Raw genomic sequence first — 18,574 nt, 5'->3', positions numbered from 1 at the left:
TTGCCTACGGGATGATCCGTCGACGTTGAGAGTCCAAGAGTGAGGGTCTTCTGGCTCGATGGGAGCTGGCAGGGGTGGAGGGGCAGTGGTTGGGATAGGATTAGTGAATTCCAAGATGAAGTCGGCGATAACCTGTCCCTTAATTGCTGTTCGAGGTCGGTAAGAGATGCCAAACTGGCTGAGTTCCACTGACCACTGTATAAGTCTGCCGGAAAGTTCTGGTTGCTACATGACCTTCTTCAAGGGTTGGTCGGTAAGGACCACTATGGAATGGGCTTGGAAGTAAGGACGGAGTCGTCTAGAGGCGGTGACCAAGGCCAAGGATAATTTTTCTAACAGGGGGTAGCTCTGCTCTGCCTCCCTGAGAGCCCGACTGATGTAGAAGACCGGTCGTTGGACAGAGTCGTCTTCCCTGATAAGAGCTGTACTGACTGCGGTGCTTGAGACGGCTAAGTAGAGGAAGAGGGACTCGCCCGTAATTGCTTGTGAAAGGAGAGGTGGATTGGCCATGCACTGCTTTAACTGCTGAAAAGCCTCTTCAGATTCAGTTGTCCATTCAAAAGTTTGCCGAAGAACTTTGAAGAACGGTAGGCACTTATCTGTTGCGCGGGAAATGAAACGGTTGAGGGCTACAACTCGGCTAGTGAGTCTTTGAACCTCCTTGACCGTCCTGGGAGACTGCATCTCAACCAGGGCCTTGATTTTTTCAGGGTTAGCTTCAATGCCCCGCTGGTTGACCATAAAACCCAGAAACTTCCCAGATCCGACGCCGAAGGTGCACTTCTCTGGGTTGAGCTTCATTTGGTACTTGTGTAGCGTGGCAAAGGTCTCCTGCAGGTCTATCAGGTGATCGGTGGAGAGTTTGCTCTTGACTAGCATGTCGTCGACGTATACCTCCATATTCCGACCTATTTGGTGATGGAAGACGGCATTGACCAACCGTTGGTAGGTGGCCCCAGCATTTTTCAATCCGAATGGCATTACTTGGTAATGGTAGGCACCTCGGTCGGTGATGAAGGATGTATGTTCCCGGTCGGACGGGTGCATGAGAATTTGGTTGTAGCCGGAGAAAGCATCCATGAAGCTGAGCATTTGATGACCAGCCGTGGCATCGACCAGCAGATCTATACGGGGCAGAGGATAGCTGTCTTTGGGGCAAGCTCGGTTCAGGTCAGAGTAATCGACACAAAGTCGCCATTTGCCATTGTTCTTGCGGACAAGGACCACGTTTGACAGCCATTTAGGGTAGTCGACATTTTTGATGAATTGGGCCTCAAGGAGTTTGTCGACCTCTGCGGCTATAAGAGTATTGTGCTCCTGATGAAAGATGCGCTGCTTTTGGCGGTAACGTCGGAAATGAGGTTCAGCGCTGAGGCGATGAGTTATAAAAGAAGGGTCTATGCCTGGCATATCTGAATGAGTCCAGGCGAATACATCATTGTGCTCGGTCAGAAGTGCAGTAAGGTCCGCCTTGGCTTGGAGGGATAGCTGGCTACCGATCTTAGCAGTTTTCATTGGGTTGGTGGGATCGATGGGAATCTCAATGAGCTCTTCCACCGGTTCGCCCCTGACCAGTTCATCCTCATCTCGGGCGTCAAGTCCTTCAATGATCATGGCCTCCTTCAACTTGACTTCTTTGAGTGAGGCGACATAACATTCCCTGGCGATGGTCTGCTCTCCCCGTACTGTCCCGACCCCCTGGTCGGTAGGGAACTTTATGGCGAGGTGATAGATTGAAGTGATAGCTTGGAAAGCGTTGAGGGCGGTACAACCGAGGATGATGTTGTAGGCAGAGGGACAGTCGACCACAAGGAAGGTGAGTAACTTGGTAGTCTGCCGTGGGTATTCGCCAATAGTGATGGGGAGGTCAACGGAGCCGATGGAGGCCACCCGGTCGCTAGTGAAACCGACCAAGGGGGTTTGGAGAGGGGACAGGCTTTCCTCCCCAATCTTTAGCTGGCGGAAGCAACTGAGGAATATGATGTCAGACGAACTACCGTTGTCGATGAGAACCCGCCTGACCTTATAGTTGGAGGGAAGGGCAGAAATGACGAGGGGGTCATCATGAGGATAACGGATGCCTGTACGATCGGCGTCCGTGAAGGTGATGGGCTCTGTCCACTTCTTGGGCTGCGTGGAAGGTCGGTCTACCGTGTCCACTGCTTTGTCCGAACCTTGCCTTATTTTCCTGAGCTCTGCTTTCTGAGCGGAGCGGGAAGGTCCGCCGCAAGCAAGGCCACCAGAAATGACTCGGATTTCACCAACTGGTGGAGGGGGGTTACCTGGGGGCCGAGGCTGTTGTGCGAGGTGGTCATGGCCTTGGGCAGGTTGGGCTGGCTGCCGAGGTGGGGTACGTCGGCGGTTGTTTCTGAGGGGCTCGGTTCGTTGCCTCTGTTACGGGCGGGTGTCCGTGAATCGACTGAGACGCCCTTGACGAATGAGGGTCTCGACCTGATCCTTGAGGTTGATGCAATCATCAGTGTTGTGGCCGTGGTCCTGGTGGAAGCGACAGTATTTGGACTGGTCTTTCCGGTTGGAAGGGGTCCGTGAAGGCAGGGACCATTTGAGGGGGTAATTCCGTTGGATTTGGTAGAGAACTTGTTCCATAGGAGAATTGAGGGGTGTGTACCGCTCGAACCGACCGGGGGGTCGTGCTGGTGCCGGCCGGTCAGTGCGAGGAGGTCGGTCGGGATATTGGGGCATTTGGCTGTTATACTGGGTGTTTCTTGGGTTCGAGTCTTTTCTTTTTTCTCTGGGGGGCGGGTTTTTGGATATTGGATCTTGGCGAGCGGCCAGTGAATCTTCGGCATTCATATATTTTTGAGCTTTGGATAATAGGGCTGCCATAGAGGTCGGGGGGTTTTTGGAGAGGGAGAAGAGGAAATCGGACGATCGCAGCCCGGCCATGAAAGCCGTAAGGATGACCTTATCGTCATTCTCCGCTACTTGTAGGGCTTTGGTGTTGAAGCGGGTAACGAAGCTACGTAGTGACTCCCCCTCGGTCTGACGGATGTTGAGGAGTTGGGTTGTAGGACGGCGTTGGCGTTAGGCTCCAATGAAATGGCTGAGGAAAGAGTCAGTGAGATGTTGGAAAGTGGAGACAGAGTCCGTCGGTAACTGACTGAACCACAGTCGGGCTGACCCCTTCAGTGTCACGGGGAAAGCCCGACACATGATCTCGTCGGGGAAGGCATGAAGGATCATGAGTGTACGATAGGTCTCCAGATGGTCGACTGGATCTGTCGTACCATCAAAGGAGTCAATGGTGGGCATCTTGAATTTGGCGGGCAAAGGTTTGTCCCGAATGGAGGCAACAAATAGTGAATTTGCTGTGGTAGAGGGTTTATTCTGATTGTTCTGGATGACTCCTTGGAGTTGGAGCTTCATTGCTCGGAGCTCGGCGTCCCAGAGTGGAACGTGGTCTCCCTAGTCAGTCAGTAGAGGTTGGACGCTGCTGGCCTCCCCTTCAGGGGCTGGTGCTACGACCGACGGGTGTGGGGATGGGGGTGGCGGTGGTGGATTTATGTGTGGGTGGGGAGGTTGCAAACCTTCCAGGTTGGGTAGATGGGGTTGGGGGGCAGTATGGCTCGGGGTTCTTTCTCGGTTGGAGGGAATATCTGGAGGTGGTGGAGGAGGAATCGGAAGGTTCCTTTGAAGTAAGGCATTTATCAAGGCCTGATTTTGTTCGGCCATGCGGTTGATGCTGTTGGTAAGCTCGATAAAGTACTGTGGTGGGTTGTTTGGATTGGGGGGGGTCGTTTTGATGGTCGGTATCATTATTGTGAGAAGCCATGGATCTAGTCGTGACCATGCACTTTGACGGGTAGGAGAGAGAGATTGTTGGAACGGGGCCTCCGGCGACAGTGATCACAACCGGCGTGCGGAGCAAAGCGTTCCCACAGACAGCGCCAACTGTTGATACCATTCGTCCCAGTGAATGGATCAGACTGGTCCAAGCTCCCCAAGGTCAAGCCCAGAAGATCGAGCCCACCGGATATCCTGCAAACAAGTTCAACGGGGAACGGGATAGTCCCCCAGCGAACTCTCCGACGAACAAGTTAGGAAGAGAAGCAGAGTATATGAGAGAGGATTTGAGATAGAGAACTTAACCTTTTTCCTTGTCTACAACGTTCGCTTATATCCTTTGGCAATCATTTCACTGTCCCTTCCGACCTGCTCTCCTTGCCGAAAGCCTATGCTGTAGCTCGCCTTGCTCAGGGTAAGGGGGTCCTGTTCCGGCGGAGAGGTGTTGTCGTAATATATGCTGTGATGGGCTGCATTAATGGTGATGTGCAGTGTCAATAACTTTGCAGATCTTTGTCTGTTGATGTGGTTCATCCTTCTCTTGTCGTGTGTCTGAATGTCATTAGCTCTTTGTGTCATGTTGGACTCCAGCTGTCCTGGACCTCGTCAGCTGGGTTATGCTCTGTGCTTCAAGTGATGGGCTGTGGGTGGTTCATGGCCTTTATGGGCTTATACACATCACAAGACATTACATTTGGAACTCAAGATTTGAAGCTTAAAACCCTATTTTGAAAACCTCAAATTCGACCTCATCGCTTGAGCGATGAAGTCACTGCTCGAGCATACAATGAGAGCTTTCAGTATTTTTACAGAGCATTGCATATGGCTCGAGTGACCAGGTGACTACTCGAGCAACCTCAGTTTATTTTGCACATTGGCTTGAGCGACCATCGAGCCTAGATTCAAACCATCTAGTATTTTTGCAGACCATGTGGTCCGCTTGAGCGACTATTAGTGCACTTGAACGAAATGTCCTATTTCAGCACATTTTGAAAAGTCATATTCTGCTCATATCATCGTTCCCACTCCTTTCTAAGCATTCTTATGCATGAATTAAGCCTCATGAATAAAATAACAAGAAAGAACTTGACATAAGAGAATTGAATAAGTTAAGAATGATTCGATTAAACAACGAGCTTCAATGTGTCTACATATTTATGTGATATGTAAGTTGATCCATGGAGACATGACAACAACTTAAATCGCTGTAAGTAATATCTTAGTAAAGATATTTTATTATACTCTATTTTGTGAATGTTCCAATGTGATAAGCTTTTTTGAATTCATAATTTTGCTTATGAATGAGCCTTTTGTCTATCCGATCAATATTATATTTGTAAATGTGATTGACTTATGAATGCATATGATGGACCCAAGGTTACTTTGTGTAATTGATTTGATGGACCTAAAGTCGTTATGTGTGTTCGATGTGATAGACCCAAGGTCGTTATGATATATATGTTATGTGTTAAGCAAATGGTCATTATACAGTTTTAATGAATTGGACCCAAGATTGTTCTGTCATGTATTGGACCCAAGGTCGTTCCGCTGTGATACAAAATTGATATGAGAATAATTTTATCTAAGTATTAAAACTTATTCATATAACATCTTTACACTAATGTTATTCATTGGATTTTAACTCACTCCATTATATATATGTATGTAGGTGAGCAATGGGATGTCCAGCCCTAGTGAAGCTGTGAAAGATTATTCAAATTTTTATGAAGTCAGTTGTGGAGTGCCTCATACCTTTGTTCCTTTGTTTTCTTTTGTTAGTCATATTTGACCTATACATAAGTTTTTGGGTTTGTATGTCGATGACTTATGAATGATCTTTAGACATGTAATATCTATTTGTATATATATGAATGTAAGTTATTAATGTATAAAATGTTTTGTTTGTGTCATATAATGCACAATTTATTGGACAAAATTTTGTCATTTTGCTTCTGGTTCTAGTCACATATACTTAATTATGATTTGAATTCTATCTGAGATCGTAGATAATCTTGTGATTACTAGCCGGTCATGATCCAAACCTCTAGGAACGGTTTCGGATCATGACATAAACACTCCACAGTTATCATCTTGGCCACTCCAATTCTTCTTTATTGCCTTCCTCCTTTTTCTTCTTCTCATCTCATCTTTTAATCTCTCTTTTTTATTTTATTTTTCTTGTTAATTCTCTATACTCTTCCTTAACTCTCTTCTCCATTCTCTCTTTGCTTTCTTTTTCTTTCTCCATCTCTTGATCTCTTTGCTTTACCTATGAAATAAATAATTTATAAAATAAAATACTTCTTTAAAATTTTTGAAAAAAAAAAAGAGGATTTGGCGGCTTAGGTAAATTGCACCCGATGCTAGGACATGTTACATTCTCTCAATTCAAATAAAATAATCTAACCAGCCTACTCTTGCTTCTGCAAAATACACAACCCAAGCTCAATCCTTTTCAGTCTTTTAAGTTCTATCTGTTGGAAACACACCAACTCTTTTCATCCCATTGAAAAGCGAGTCCTGCAACAGAAAAACAATGTCAACCAATTTGATACAAGTCCTATTCTTTTCATAATTAACTTCGAACTTTGATTTATCAAACCAACATCATTTAAGATACAGCCCAAGTGATCATACAACAGCCTCCACGTCACAAATATTCTATACAATAGAAACAAAAATGGTGTAATACTATATTTCAGAATCTGAAGTACAAGAAAATGATGCATACCTTACCTGCCCAGTTAGCCTCCGTTTGGGAAGTGGGTTGGCTTTTTGGCTTTTTGGCTTTTTTAGCTATTTTAGCCCGGGGCTAAAAAGCCTGGTTTGGGAAGGATTTTTTGGCTTTTTTGATTTTTTGACTTTTTAGTGGGGTGTCTCCATGTTAAAAGACCAAACTGCCCTTCAAGTTGTTTCTCTCTCTCTCTCTCTAATTCCTTGAAAATGCCTCTGCCGACTGCAACATTGCTGCAGCACTCGGCGATTACTTCATCATCCCTCTTCTACGTCTTCTACCCAACTCTCTCCGCAAATTCCAGCATCCTCTCCTTCTGATCCTGCGTGAATTTCGTTTTATGTCTCTTCCGCCCATTTGGGTTACCCGTCCCGGATGAATTTACCGGTCTGTTTTTTGGCGGTACTTGCCCCGATAACCCGGCACTGAGAGCGAGGAGCATGTGGGGTGTTGATGGATAGTAGGCGGAGGAGATCGGCGGCGGAGATGCTGAATTTAGACTGCGTGGTAGCACCGGAGGGTGGTAGCGGTACTGCGATTGGTACTCGATGACGTGTTGGGCGGTGGAGGGTAGTGGTGGGTCTTTCGGCTCACGGCGGTGGAAATTGCGGTGACAGCCACAAGCGGCGCATTTTAGCGAGGTGGGGTTGGTGGAGATGGAGGTGAGGGAGGGCATGAACTCGCCGCAGTCGTCGACAACGTGGTCGCCCAGAGAGGTAGCGTGGTTCTTGAGATATTCCTTGTAAGCAGACACCGCAGGTGGCGGCGGCGGTGGTGGTGGGCCATTCAGGTGGCGATGGTGATGCCGGTGGTTGTGGGGGCGGCTGTGGCAGTGTCCATGGATGAAACATCAACAGAATGTAACAGCTGATTAGAATTAGGGTTAGGGTTTTGCTCAAAACAGTGAGGGTATTTTGGTAAATTTACCCCAATAAGGGTATGAACTTGCCCGTGATTTCTGTTTTGTCTCCATGTGGCTACATTAGCCTTTTTTGTCGGGACATGGCTAATTTAACCTGAAGTTGCCTTCCCAAACACACGCTTAGTCTGTAGAATAGAAACAAAACGCTAACCATTTCTCATGCCTCTAAACAAGCTGCTGCACGTAGGTAATGCATCAAACAAGCATTTCAAAACAAAAATTTGAATACTTTTGAGGTAAATCTGGAGGAAGACCATACTGAATTCCAAGGGAAATTCCTTAGAATTGCATTAGGAGTCATCCAATATCTCTACTTTATGAGACTTGATGGAGTGGCGACGCTGGTAGTGAGCCGGTGGAGGTGGTGGTGATGGGGGAGAACTAGGTTAGGGTTTTTTAGGTTTTGGGTGTAAAGAGAAGGAAAATGAGGAAGGTTAGAGATGAAGGTAATAAAAAAATTGTATAAATTATGAAAATATAAAATAAAATAATAAATAAAATTTGAGAGTATAAGCAGTTAGATTGGTGGTGTAAATAGAATCACTCATCTTAAAATTTTAGGTAAAATAATTTTCTTGAATCATTTTCCTTTTTGTTTCTTTTCTTTCCCTTCCTATTTCAAATCCTATTTCTAAACAAGAAGATTACAAATTCAAAATTATTTACCCAAAATTTTATCCAGAAATAAGAATCAATGGTTCCAATTTACTCATGACCTTAGAGCAATTCTAACCATATTTTTCATTTTTTATTAGCTAAAATATAAAAAAAATAATTATTTATTTTGTCTAATTTCTTTTTTATTTATGTACTCCAACGTTACTCTTTATTTTAGTTATTTATACACAGAACTGTTTAATGAGCCTTCTAAAGCTTTCAAATGTAACTTACTTTGAATTTTTTTGTTAAAATAGCTAATGTAATAACTAGCCTGTTGAAATCACTAAAATATTATAATATTAACTATAATAGTTTATACGAATCAATTTTCTAATTGTAGCACACCCATGTACGTTAACTGTATTGAATTCAAATGTAACTGTGACCGTGGTTAAATTTAAAAGTATAACTTATTTGAAGATTTGTTTTGAATATAGCTTATAATTTGTTTACTTATTATAAAAAGATGTGTAAAAAAATAAAATGATAAACTAAGGAGTTTTCTTAAGTGTGCAAGTGCACACCATGTGCCACTTACACAAAAAGTGTAAGTGTAAGGTGTAAGTATAAGTATAAGGTGCAAGTGTAAGGTGTAAGTGTAAGGTGTAAGGTATAAGTGGGTTGCACATGGTGTGCAACCTCAAAAAAGGTATAAGTGTAAGGTTTAATTTTTTACAAAAGGTGTAAGTGTAAGGTGTAAGTGTAAGGTATAAGGTGTAAGGTGTAAGTTGCACACCATAACCAAACCCATAAACTAATAGACAAATAAATAGACTTTTTCGGTGTACTCAAAATGGCCATTGTTTGAATAAATTACTCAATTCATATTTTAGTCTGAATTCATATTTTCAAGTTTTTCCTCTCAAAATATCAGCACTTCCAAATATTAACAAAATCACCTTTTAAGTCATTTTAAAAAAAATACATTATTTATTATAAATAAAAAATCAAAATTTCTATGATTAAAACTTTTATTTTTTGTAAGAAGTTTAAAAAAATGTATTTTAACAAGATCATGGCATTCTCTCTCTTTGTTTGTTTTTTGTTTTTTTTGCTAGGACATTGTTTTCAACAATTATTTTTTTTTTAGAACAAAAAACTTCAACAATCAATTTGATCAACTAAAATATGACATAAAATCTTGTTAAACAAATAACTGTAATCAAAAGAGAAAATTTCATTTTTAACCCTATATGTCTCGATTTTCAATTATGCTCCCATACTTCGAATAATTTTAATTTTACCCCTAAAGTTTTTGAAATCGTATCATTTTTACTCCTGCCGTCACATTTGAAATGAAAAACATTAAAAAAATTGCAGTTTGACCTCAAATTTTAAAAAATTATGCAAACTCACCATCTCCAATCCAAACTCACCCTCTTTCCTTACCACCACTTCAATCCCTTTTATCTCCTGCGTCATAACTCCATTTCGCCTCATATTTATGTCGTTGGATTTATCTTACGGCCTAGTTTTTGTATCACCTCTCACATGTCTCATTCTTCCTCTTTTTGCATACTGTCGGAGCTCCAAAATTTGATAGAAAAAAAAAAGACTTTTCTCATTTCTGATTTTTCTTTGAGCTATCTTTCAGACATCATATCATTTTCGATTTTTGCCGATTTTACTTCATTATTTTGCCATTCTCTTCACGTCACTTCCTACTGCATTCTATACTACCTTGCTTTCTCACTTTTTCATGTAATGGGCAGTTTCGGCATGCCGAAAGTCATCTGAAAACTAACTTTAAAAATTTTGAAACATTTATCTTTCGTTTGTTTCTCATCCATCTTTCTCTTCCTTCTTCTTCACTTATAACATGATGTGGAGCATGGTTCTAGGTAGTAATGAAACTGGTGATGATGGTTGTGGCGGTGATCTGGCGATGGCGGCAGAGCTCGCGGTAATGGTGGTCATGGAGCTTGATGGTAATGGTGATGGAACTTGGTTGTGAAAGAGGTGGTTTTGGTATTGAAAGGTGGTGGTGATGGTGGTGGTGATTCTCATGGTTGCAGTAATGGAGTTCGGTAGCAGTGAAATTGGTGGTTCGGGTGGTGATGTTAATGAAATTAATGAAGGTGGTGAAGTTGATGAAGAGATGTTATGTATATATACATATATATAAATAATTGATATGGGTTTTAGATAATATTGAGTGAGTGAATTTGGATTTGAGAGAAGTTGATAAAGAGATGATATGTATATATATTGAGTGAGTGAATTTGGGTTTAAGAGAAGTTGGGTTGAAAAATTGAGTGATTACGGTGGTTGTTGGTGGTAGTGGTAGTGGTAGTGCTTGCAAGGGCGGAGGAGAGGGAAAAATTGGAAGAAGATGAGAGATGATGAGTTTGGATAAAAGATGGTGAGTTTATATCTTTCTTTTGAAATTTGAGGCAAAAATATAATTTTTTTAACGTTTTCCATTTCAAATGTGACGGTAGGGGTAAAAATGATACGATTTCAAAAACTTTGAGGGTAAAATTGAAATTATTCAAAATTTGGGAGTGTAATTGAAAATTGAGACAAAGTATAGGGGTAAAAATGAAATTTTCTCTAATAAAAAACAAAAGTTTTTTTTTTAGATAGGAAAGTTATTACAATCATAAGAAATATTTAAATAATCGAACAAACCACTAATACATAATAGTTAGAAAGTCTACCAACCAATGAGAAATCCACCAAATTCAAACCCAACAACTACATAGTATTTAATTGACCCAAGAATAAGAAAATTCTTGTAAAAAGTTCAAGAATATATTTTTAGACAAATATTTATTAAATTAAAAAAAATACACAAGTTAAAATATTTAGGATTCCTAAATACTATTAGGCTCCGTTTGTTTCAATATAAAATATTTTACATAAAAAATATTTTTTTATAAATTAATTTTACACAAAAAATGTTACTGCTTTTGTTTTTGGGCGTTTGGTTAACAAAAATATTTGGACAAATTACAAAAAAAAAAAAAAAAAAAAAACCAAGATTTCGCATGTTTTTCAAATTAAATCTCAAGATTTGAATTGTATTAATTTAAATTCTAAATTTCTTATTTCGTAGCAATGTTAACCATCTATCAATTAACTTGTTTGACCAAAAAAAAAAAAATTAATACACACATGACATATAATCATTTGCTCATTTCTCTTTCTCTTTTACCTACCTACACCATCAGCTCAATTCTTTTCTCTTTCCTTCATCATCCACCATCTCTTTTCACCTTTTAATAATACAGAAGTGATATGTAGCTCGAAAAGAACCCCTCCGAATTGCCCGAATTTGAAAAGAAGAAGAAAGAAGAAGGAAGAAAGAAGAAGAAGAGAAGGAAGAAGAAGAAGAACAAGGACTGGAGGGGCCAACATCAACCGGGCTGGGCAGGGGGCGGAGGCAGAAGGTGGGAAGAAAGAAATAGTGACGGTGGTTGGAAGGGTTAAAAGAGCCATGTGGGTGAGTGGTGGAGCGAGAGAGAATGGCTTGGGAAAGAGTGAGAAATGAAGATAAGGCCATGGCTGGCCTACTTGTCGAGAGAGAAAGTGTAGGTGGTTTAGAGAGAGAGAGAGAGAGAGAGAGAGAGAGAGAAATGATTGGGGGGTTATCGTTGAATCTACTGCCAAAGACTCTTTTGTACCCAGTTGAAAGAGAGAGTTTGGTGTTTGGAGAGAGAGACGAGAAGTCTTTGTGTCTGGTGTGGTTGACCATTAGATCGGAGGAAGATGAGGTTAGGGCCATTTACTAGGGATAGGAAATTAACAACAAGGTGTCATGAAAAGTCTTTCATGAAAATTATTATGAAAGGCTTGTGACCTTTGAATTATATTTAGAATAAAACACCACATACTAATCAAGGTAATCTAAGGATCACAAATTTTTCATGATCATTTTCATAAAAAAAAAAAAATTGATGATCCCTAACATTTTTCGGAAATTAATGCTTTTGATTTTTCTTATGAATATATGATCCGTCACATCCCCTTCTATCTACCATTCCCTGTTGCGCCGATGAAACTGTAGAGGACGACAGGACCTTCGAGCTTGAGAATGGAGCTGAGGGGTTGGCGGAGATTAGAGCATCTCCAACGGTAGTAGGTATTTTACCTATCCAAATATTACTATAAAGTATAAATTTTATTTTGCCTATCAACTGTTTTATGTTTTTACTCAAACCATGCTCTTTATTTTAGCTATTTATCCAAATACTATTAATTTTATAGAATGCCACGTCAACAACAAAGATGGAGGGAAATGATCCTAATGATCGAATACATTTTGCCTAGCGTTGAAGGCTAGCTACATGTAGCTAGTGAATATGAGTTGAGCCAAAATGCCTAATCATATGCCTAGTGCATTGGAATTGAAAAAAGTGAATCACACTAGGCATTTTAACTAACAAGTATTATATGCCTAGTGCATTGGAGATGCTCTTAACAGTGGGAGATGGGGAAGAGGAGGATCCAATGGCTTCCATGCGGGTTTTGAGGGTGTTGACCGGGAACATGGCTAGGTGTTCGACGGAGTTGGCAATCATGCATTGCCAGAATTCGAGGCCTCCCATTAGAGAGGGAGAGAGAGAGTTGATCCCATGCGTTTAATGCCTATAGCTTTGATGATGGGTGGTCTTGATTTGTTTGATGGTTGATAAATCTTGGTCCTAATTTGGTGTTAGCAAAATCAAAGTTCAGATCAAAATAACATTAAAAGAACCAGTAAAGTAGTGCCACGCGTTCTATTGAATTTTGTTATGTTAAACAAGTTAACAGAACTGGATGGAGGATCGGAATTGAAATCTTATGAAAATTTAAGATTCAAATTGATCCAATTCAAATCCTGGGGTTTAATTTGAAAATGCGTGAAATCCAAGGTTTTTTTTTTTGTTTTTGGTAATTTGACCAAAACATTTTATTTGCCTAAAAGAGAAATTTAATTTAATAAAGTGTCATTTATGATTTTTTTAATGAGTTGAGATATTTATTTGAAAGGCTAAATGTGCTAAAAAGATAGTGAGTGAGAACTAATTTTTGTAGAAATTGACTTACAAAATTTTTAAAAGTAAGTTATTTTTGAAAAAATAGTGCAAAATTTTTTTCCTTAAAATATGTTTTACTTAATTTTTGTTTAACCAAACAACAAAAAAATGAGTAAAAAAATTTTACGTCAAAAGAAACAAAACCTTAATGTTGATCACAACAAAGTGGAATTGGATAAATTTTGGTTTGTATAGCAAGTAGCCAATCATCAATTGCCACATTCGTTGAAATGTAGAAGCTCTTACATAACGGGTTGGAGGAAAAACAACCTCATTTTGGAATTTTGAGTCACTGTTGTGCCTGATGCATAGCGGTTGTGCCTGATGCATAGCGGTGGCTGTTTAGCGGCATAGGACTTGTTTTGGATTTTATTTGATGATTTGAACCGTTTAAATTTTAAAGATTATTGAAAAAAATATATATGTAAAAAATTAAATTAATCGGATATCGAAAACTCTTTATGAAATCATAATTATATTCAGTTTGATACATACATATTCATTTTTCTAATACACAAATGTGCTTGAATGAAATGATTATCGATATCTGATTAACTTGTTTTTTCATAAGCATATTATTCTCGATATTTTTTTAAAATCTAAACAGTTCAGATCATTAAAATAAAACTCGAAACAAATTTCATGGGCCGCACAACAGTTACTGCTGTGCATCAAGCATCATGCCCCCATTTAAACGATACACTTTTTAAAGTTATTTTCAAGTTTTTAAAAATTGTTTTTGATAAAAAAAAAAATAATACTTAGGAGCACTAAAAATGGAACACTGCACTAATGAGGTGGCTCTCCCTTTAATGTGATGGTTGCCACTTGTGTTTTTCTTTTTTCTTTTATTTTTTATATTTTCTAACTCATTAGAGCTATTAGTGATAGAATTTTTTAGTAGTCTCTATCATTGCTGAAAAAAAAAATGAAGAGAATATGAAAAAGTAATGAATATTTTCAACCTTTTAATCGTCTTTATTTTCACAAAACATCCAGAAAACAAGATCAATACAATACTTACTACAAAGGAAAAAAAATAAATGTATCACAAACATTTTTTTCAGTACCATACGAACTAAGGTCTCCACTGAGTGAATCCAACACCACAGAGTACACAGATGAGTTTGAATTTATTATACGTACAAACTAGTATGATTCACATATAAAAGAGAAAATAAAAGAAATTTACAACTTGATCTACACATCCTGTACAAGATATGAAAAAATTATTCAATTTTGCAACTGAAAGTTGATCAAATTGTAATACACATCCCCCAATTTCAAGGATAATAATTTATGAGCATAATCCAAAAAAAAAAAAAAAAAAAAAAAAAAAACCATCTCCTAATTTTCAAGGATACTCACTTTTATCAGCTTATTTCAGCTTATTTTTACCAACCACATAAGCTAAATCCCAAAATAAGAAAACCATAAGCAGAGCCCATTTAAGCTGCAGCAAGCAGGAAACAGCAAACAGCAAGAATTAACCAACACGAATAGATTAACCCAGGTTCAAAATCACTGACAATGAAAGAACAAATCTTATTCTTAACCTGCTTGTGCAAATTAATAACTGCATATTGACGTCCAAATTATCATTACATAAGCTCAGGGAGACACCAAAAGCCTATGTGAAAACAAACAAATATATGCCTTATGATACATTCTCCTCCAATTCTGCAAAAACATGTTCAACATCTCAAGAGGAAACTCTTCCGAAAAAAAATAGCACAACTAAACATGATGGATGCTACTTAGGTATTACGTACCATTCTTACAAGATGTACCTTGATATACAATAGAATGAACCAAATAAACTGATTTCTCCCAACTCTACTAATTTCCTTGTTTGGCCAACCAAATAGAGCACACTAATTACTTTTGAATTCAAGAAACTGGTTTCTCCCAACTCCGCTGATTTCCTTATTAGGCCAACCAAATAGCATACTAGTTACTTTTGAATCCAAGAAACTGGTTTCTCCAAACCCCACTGATTTCCCTGTTTGGCTAATCCATGATGGCTGACTGGTCCGCATGTATTCATCAAGTTCCACTGCCTCGGCGTGGTTCTCTTATCCGTAAATGGTCGTTCATAAACAAAATTTACGCTCTTCCTTCCCTTTCCATTCCTCCATTCCCGTTTTGTTAGATGGTCATCACCATGAAACCTTGAGGTTTTGTAGCTTGACATGTACCTACCAGAGCGCTCTTGATTCCTATAATCAGCCTCATAATTATTATTCTCCCACTGATTCCAACCATCTTCCCATCCACTATCTTTCATAATTTGGTTACCTTGATTCCCGCACTCTTTCATGATTTGGTTACCTTGATTCTCGCACCACGAATCATTACAACCATTTTCCCATTCATTCTCTCTAACATTTCCATTAGCCTGATCACAACTGCGCTCCAATGAATTTACCTTAATTTCCGAGGATGAACCATTCTTCTTTAAATCATCTTCGGCATCTCCCCACCCAGTGGAAAAGAATAAGTGGCTTGGGACAAGAGATTCACCAAGAATCACAACCTGCTCCACTTTTTCTTGGTTGGCAGGTACCGTAGATTCACATTCCAAGTCCAATAGCAGCTCAGGATCAACATTGGAATTCCAATCTACCTTATCAATATAAATATCTGGATCGGGTAATGATATGTCACAAGGAAGCCCATTTATCTGTGCCCAGAAACGGTTCTTAGCGTTGATGAAAGCCTCTTCACCTGCACAGTCATTCCATTTTAGCACCTTGTCATATAGGTGTATAAAATTCTTGCTTTCTAAGAGCTTTCGCCATGGAACTGAACCAACCACGGTGCAAAATTTCTTTTCCCATGAGGGCACAGTTGGCTGCCAACAACCTGAAAGATAATGTGAAGTGTAAAATGTGCTGACATGAGATAAACAATAGGCACAAAATTCCTAACAAAAGTAAACTCGAGTTAGTTGCCAAACGAGATAAATGCGTAGAAACAATCTAAAATGGAAATAAGAAACAAGTCCCACATTTTTCAACAACTTAAACAGGGCAGTGGGAAACAACATTTAGAAATGAATGAAAACAATATAAAAAAACTAATGGAAACAAGTCCTAGAAATATTTCTTGATGTAGGACCCAAGGAACTGTGTAGGATATTTATTATTAGTCCAATTGAAAATCACAAGTGGACAGCCATAATGGATGAGAACAGAACATGTAACACATATGAACAACCGATTCCTGACTTGCATGATTTCAATAATGAAAAGGAATCCTTTTGTTTTGTTCTGTTTACCATTTTCACTCACGTGTAGTTGTCGTTTTCCAACCGTTTCCAATTATTTCTAGGTGTCATTTCCACATGCAATCAACAAAACTTGGGTATTCCCAAACTTATACATGTTTCCATAACTGCAGAACCCAGAAATAGAAATATGACAGTTTAACAGCTTCCCAGTATCCATGCAAGGGTTTACAACTCACAGTACATTCTGAAAAACACATTTGAACCCCAAATTTCCGTAATTAGGAAACATCAAAACTAAAATTTAAGATAACAAATGTAAACTAAATAATGTCAAACTTCAGTTTCCAAATTTTCACATATCAATCAACTATAGTACAATATCAAAGCAGAAGATCTCCAGAAGTTAGTGAATGATACAAGAATTAAAACACATCAAAGGACCTTGATGTTGATAAAGGCCTTAAACCCTAGTCACCTGAGCTGAACTAAGTGCAACAGAGAACAATTAACTACAAGCAGTTATAAAATTCTATCATTTCAAGACCTAACATCATAATGCCCAAATCTGTCACATCAAGCTATAACATTCTTTTGGTAAAATCAAAGAAATCTCAATATTGAAAAGAGAAAGCTACAATCACCAAGATAAATATTTCTTAAAATCCAAAGAAACCCCATTTTTTTTTTTTTGGACTTCTACCATTTTACATTATTATTTTTTTAAATTTTTTAAAATTAAATAAGTCATACAAGGACAAACTTTATTCTTAACCTATAATAAAACATGTTTAACCATCATGATTTTATGAACACATAATTGCTAATCATACTATCTAATAACACAATCTTTTAGTAAAAATAGCTGTTAGTAATAATGCTTTTAATAAAAATTAAATATAAAGTTTGTAGGTACATTATTTGTATAATTTTGAAATTAAAAACAGAAAGGTTGTTGAATGACACTATTTATTTATTTACCAAAAACACATTTACAAAACACAATATTTGAAGAAAATAACACATAATAAAGTATCTAATAAATAACGCAAACAAATAAAAATGTTTAATAATAAAAAAGAACAAGAAAAAGAAGAGCCTACATACCAAGAGGTGGTTTTCTGTTATGTGATACTGTTCTTGTAACTTGTTGATTATAATTATCACTCCTTTGTCTTCTCCAATTCCCCATCATCACTATACGAAATAAAAAAAAAAAAAACTACAAGAATTTCATCAAAACAAAAAAGAATCCAGAGAGTTTCAGCAAACAAACGTGGTAGAAACAAGTTCAGCACAATAAATCAACCCTAAAACAAGAAAATCAAAGATGGGTCTTCAAAATTCAACTAAGAAACTCAACCAAAACCGCGAAAAGAACAGTCGGTTGGTTTCGTACCGAAACATGAAACATAGAAGACAGAATAACAGATTTGGCAGAGAAATTGGAAGGTGGGTCTGTGAGATTTTGATTCAGAGAAGAGACCAGTGGGTTCCAAATTGAGTGATCGGAGAAAGATCTTGGAGGAGGGTTTTGAGAGTGATCACAAAAGAGGAAACACCAAAACAAAAAACAAAAAACAACAAAAAAAACAAAGAAACAAAAAAAACGTGTTTACATATGGGGGAAATTCTAATATACCTACTCTTCAAGAAGCCTATCACGTCACGTGCACTCCTTAGTTATTTATTTTAATTTTTTTTTTCTAGTTATAACTAATTTAATTATAATTTATAAATTTTTTAATTATGCCTTATATTATATTTAATTATAAATTTTTTAGTTATAATTTAAAAAATAAAAATTATGTCATTTTTTAGTCATGAATTGCATATGCACACTCTTTAAAATGTGTGTAATATAGAATCTTATTATACAACTTAGGGGATGAGTATTCGAATTAGGGTAAAATCAGAATTAATTTGTTATTTATAGTTCTTGAAAAATTAGAATCAATCCAATTCGTTTAAATAGTAGAACCAATCCATTTAAACACGAATTAGATCGATTTAAGACTACGGATTTACATAATTAAATAAAAAAAATATAGAACATTTAATTTCATAAAAATATAAATACAATAGTAACATGTCTTTCCACAATAGTGACATATTGTTTTAAAATTGAAACAATTGTAGGAAAACTAGTTCCAGTATAAGTATTTAGACCATTATAAATTAAAATTAAAAATCAACAAACAAAA

At 38.2% G+C, this 18,574-nt stretch overlaps 3 protein-coding genes across 4 annotated transcripts in view; 1 reads left to right on the top strand and 2 right to left on the bottom strand.

The window, feature by feature from the left end:
* Positions 1–5,698, top strand: part of LOC114261190 (uncharacterized) — a 35,421-nt gene extending 29,723 nt beyond the window's left edge. The window contains exon 12 of the transcript XR_014346241.1: positions 5,474–5,698. The gene's annotated coding sequence lies outside the window, so the exon portion shown is untranslated. The remainder of the gene's footprint in view (positions 1–5,473) is intronic.
* A 569-nt stretch (positions 5,699–6,267) lies between these two features.
* On the bottom strand, positions 6,268–9,560 carry LOC114290078 (zinc-finger homeodomain protein 11-like). Its single transcript, XM_082896819.1, is given in 5 exon segments — positions 6,268–6,324; positions 6,411–6,465; positions 6,703–7,362; positions 8,306–8,391; positions 9,477–9,560. Coding segments are annotated over 5 exon segments (942 nt in total).
* Positions 9,561–14,664: 5,104 nt separating this feature from the next.
* LOC114261191 (uncharacterized) lies at positions 14,665–18,005 on the bottom strand. 2 transcript variants are annotated; one of them, XM_028201404.2, is made up of 3 exons: positions 17,770–18,005; positions 17,478–17,567; positions 14,665–16,006 (listed from the first exon to the last, which is right to left on the bottom strand). In XM_028201404.2, exons 2-3 carry the CDS (start codon positions 17,563–17,565, stop codon positions 15,096–15,098), a joined length of 999 nt encoding a protein of 332 aa, XP_028057205.2. In that variant the 5' UTR covers positions 17,566–17,567; positions 17,770–18,005; the 3' UTR covers positions 14,665–15,095. The 2 variants fall into 2 exon arrangements, with proteins under 2 accessions (XP_028057205.2, XP_028057204.2); XM_028201403.2 differs by having other exon boundaries at positions 17,478–17,951.
* Positions 18,006–18,574: the final 569 nt, after the last annotated feature.

The sequence above is a fragment of the Camellia sinensis genome, chromosome 12 (genome assembly GCF_055761805.1).
Source record: "Camellia sinensis isolate YWXY chromosome 12, ASM5576180v1, whole genome shotgun sequence".
NCBI classification, from domain to species: domain Eukaryota; kingdom Viridiplantae; phylum Streptophyta; class Magnoliopsida; order Ericales; family Theaceae; genus Camellia; species Camellia sinensis.
The sequence above is the reverse complement of the archived record's forward strand: the minus strand, read 5'-3'. Positions and strand labels throughout refer to the sequence as shown.

What these genes read in the sequence shown, in the direction of transcription:
- LOC114261191 (XM_028201404.2), bottom strand. Translation starts at nt 17,565, where the DNA reads ATGATGGGGAATTGGAGAAGACAAAGGAGTGATAATTATAATCAACAA. An exon ending in TAACAGAAAACCACCTCTTG is followed by an intron (nt 16,007 to 17,477) that starts GTATGTAGGCTC and finishes ATTATCTTTCAG; the next exon opens with GTTGTTGGCAGCCAACTGTG.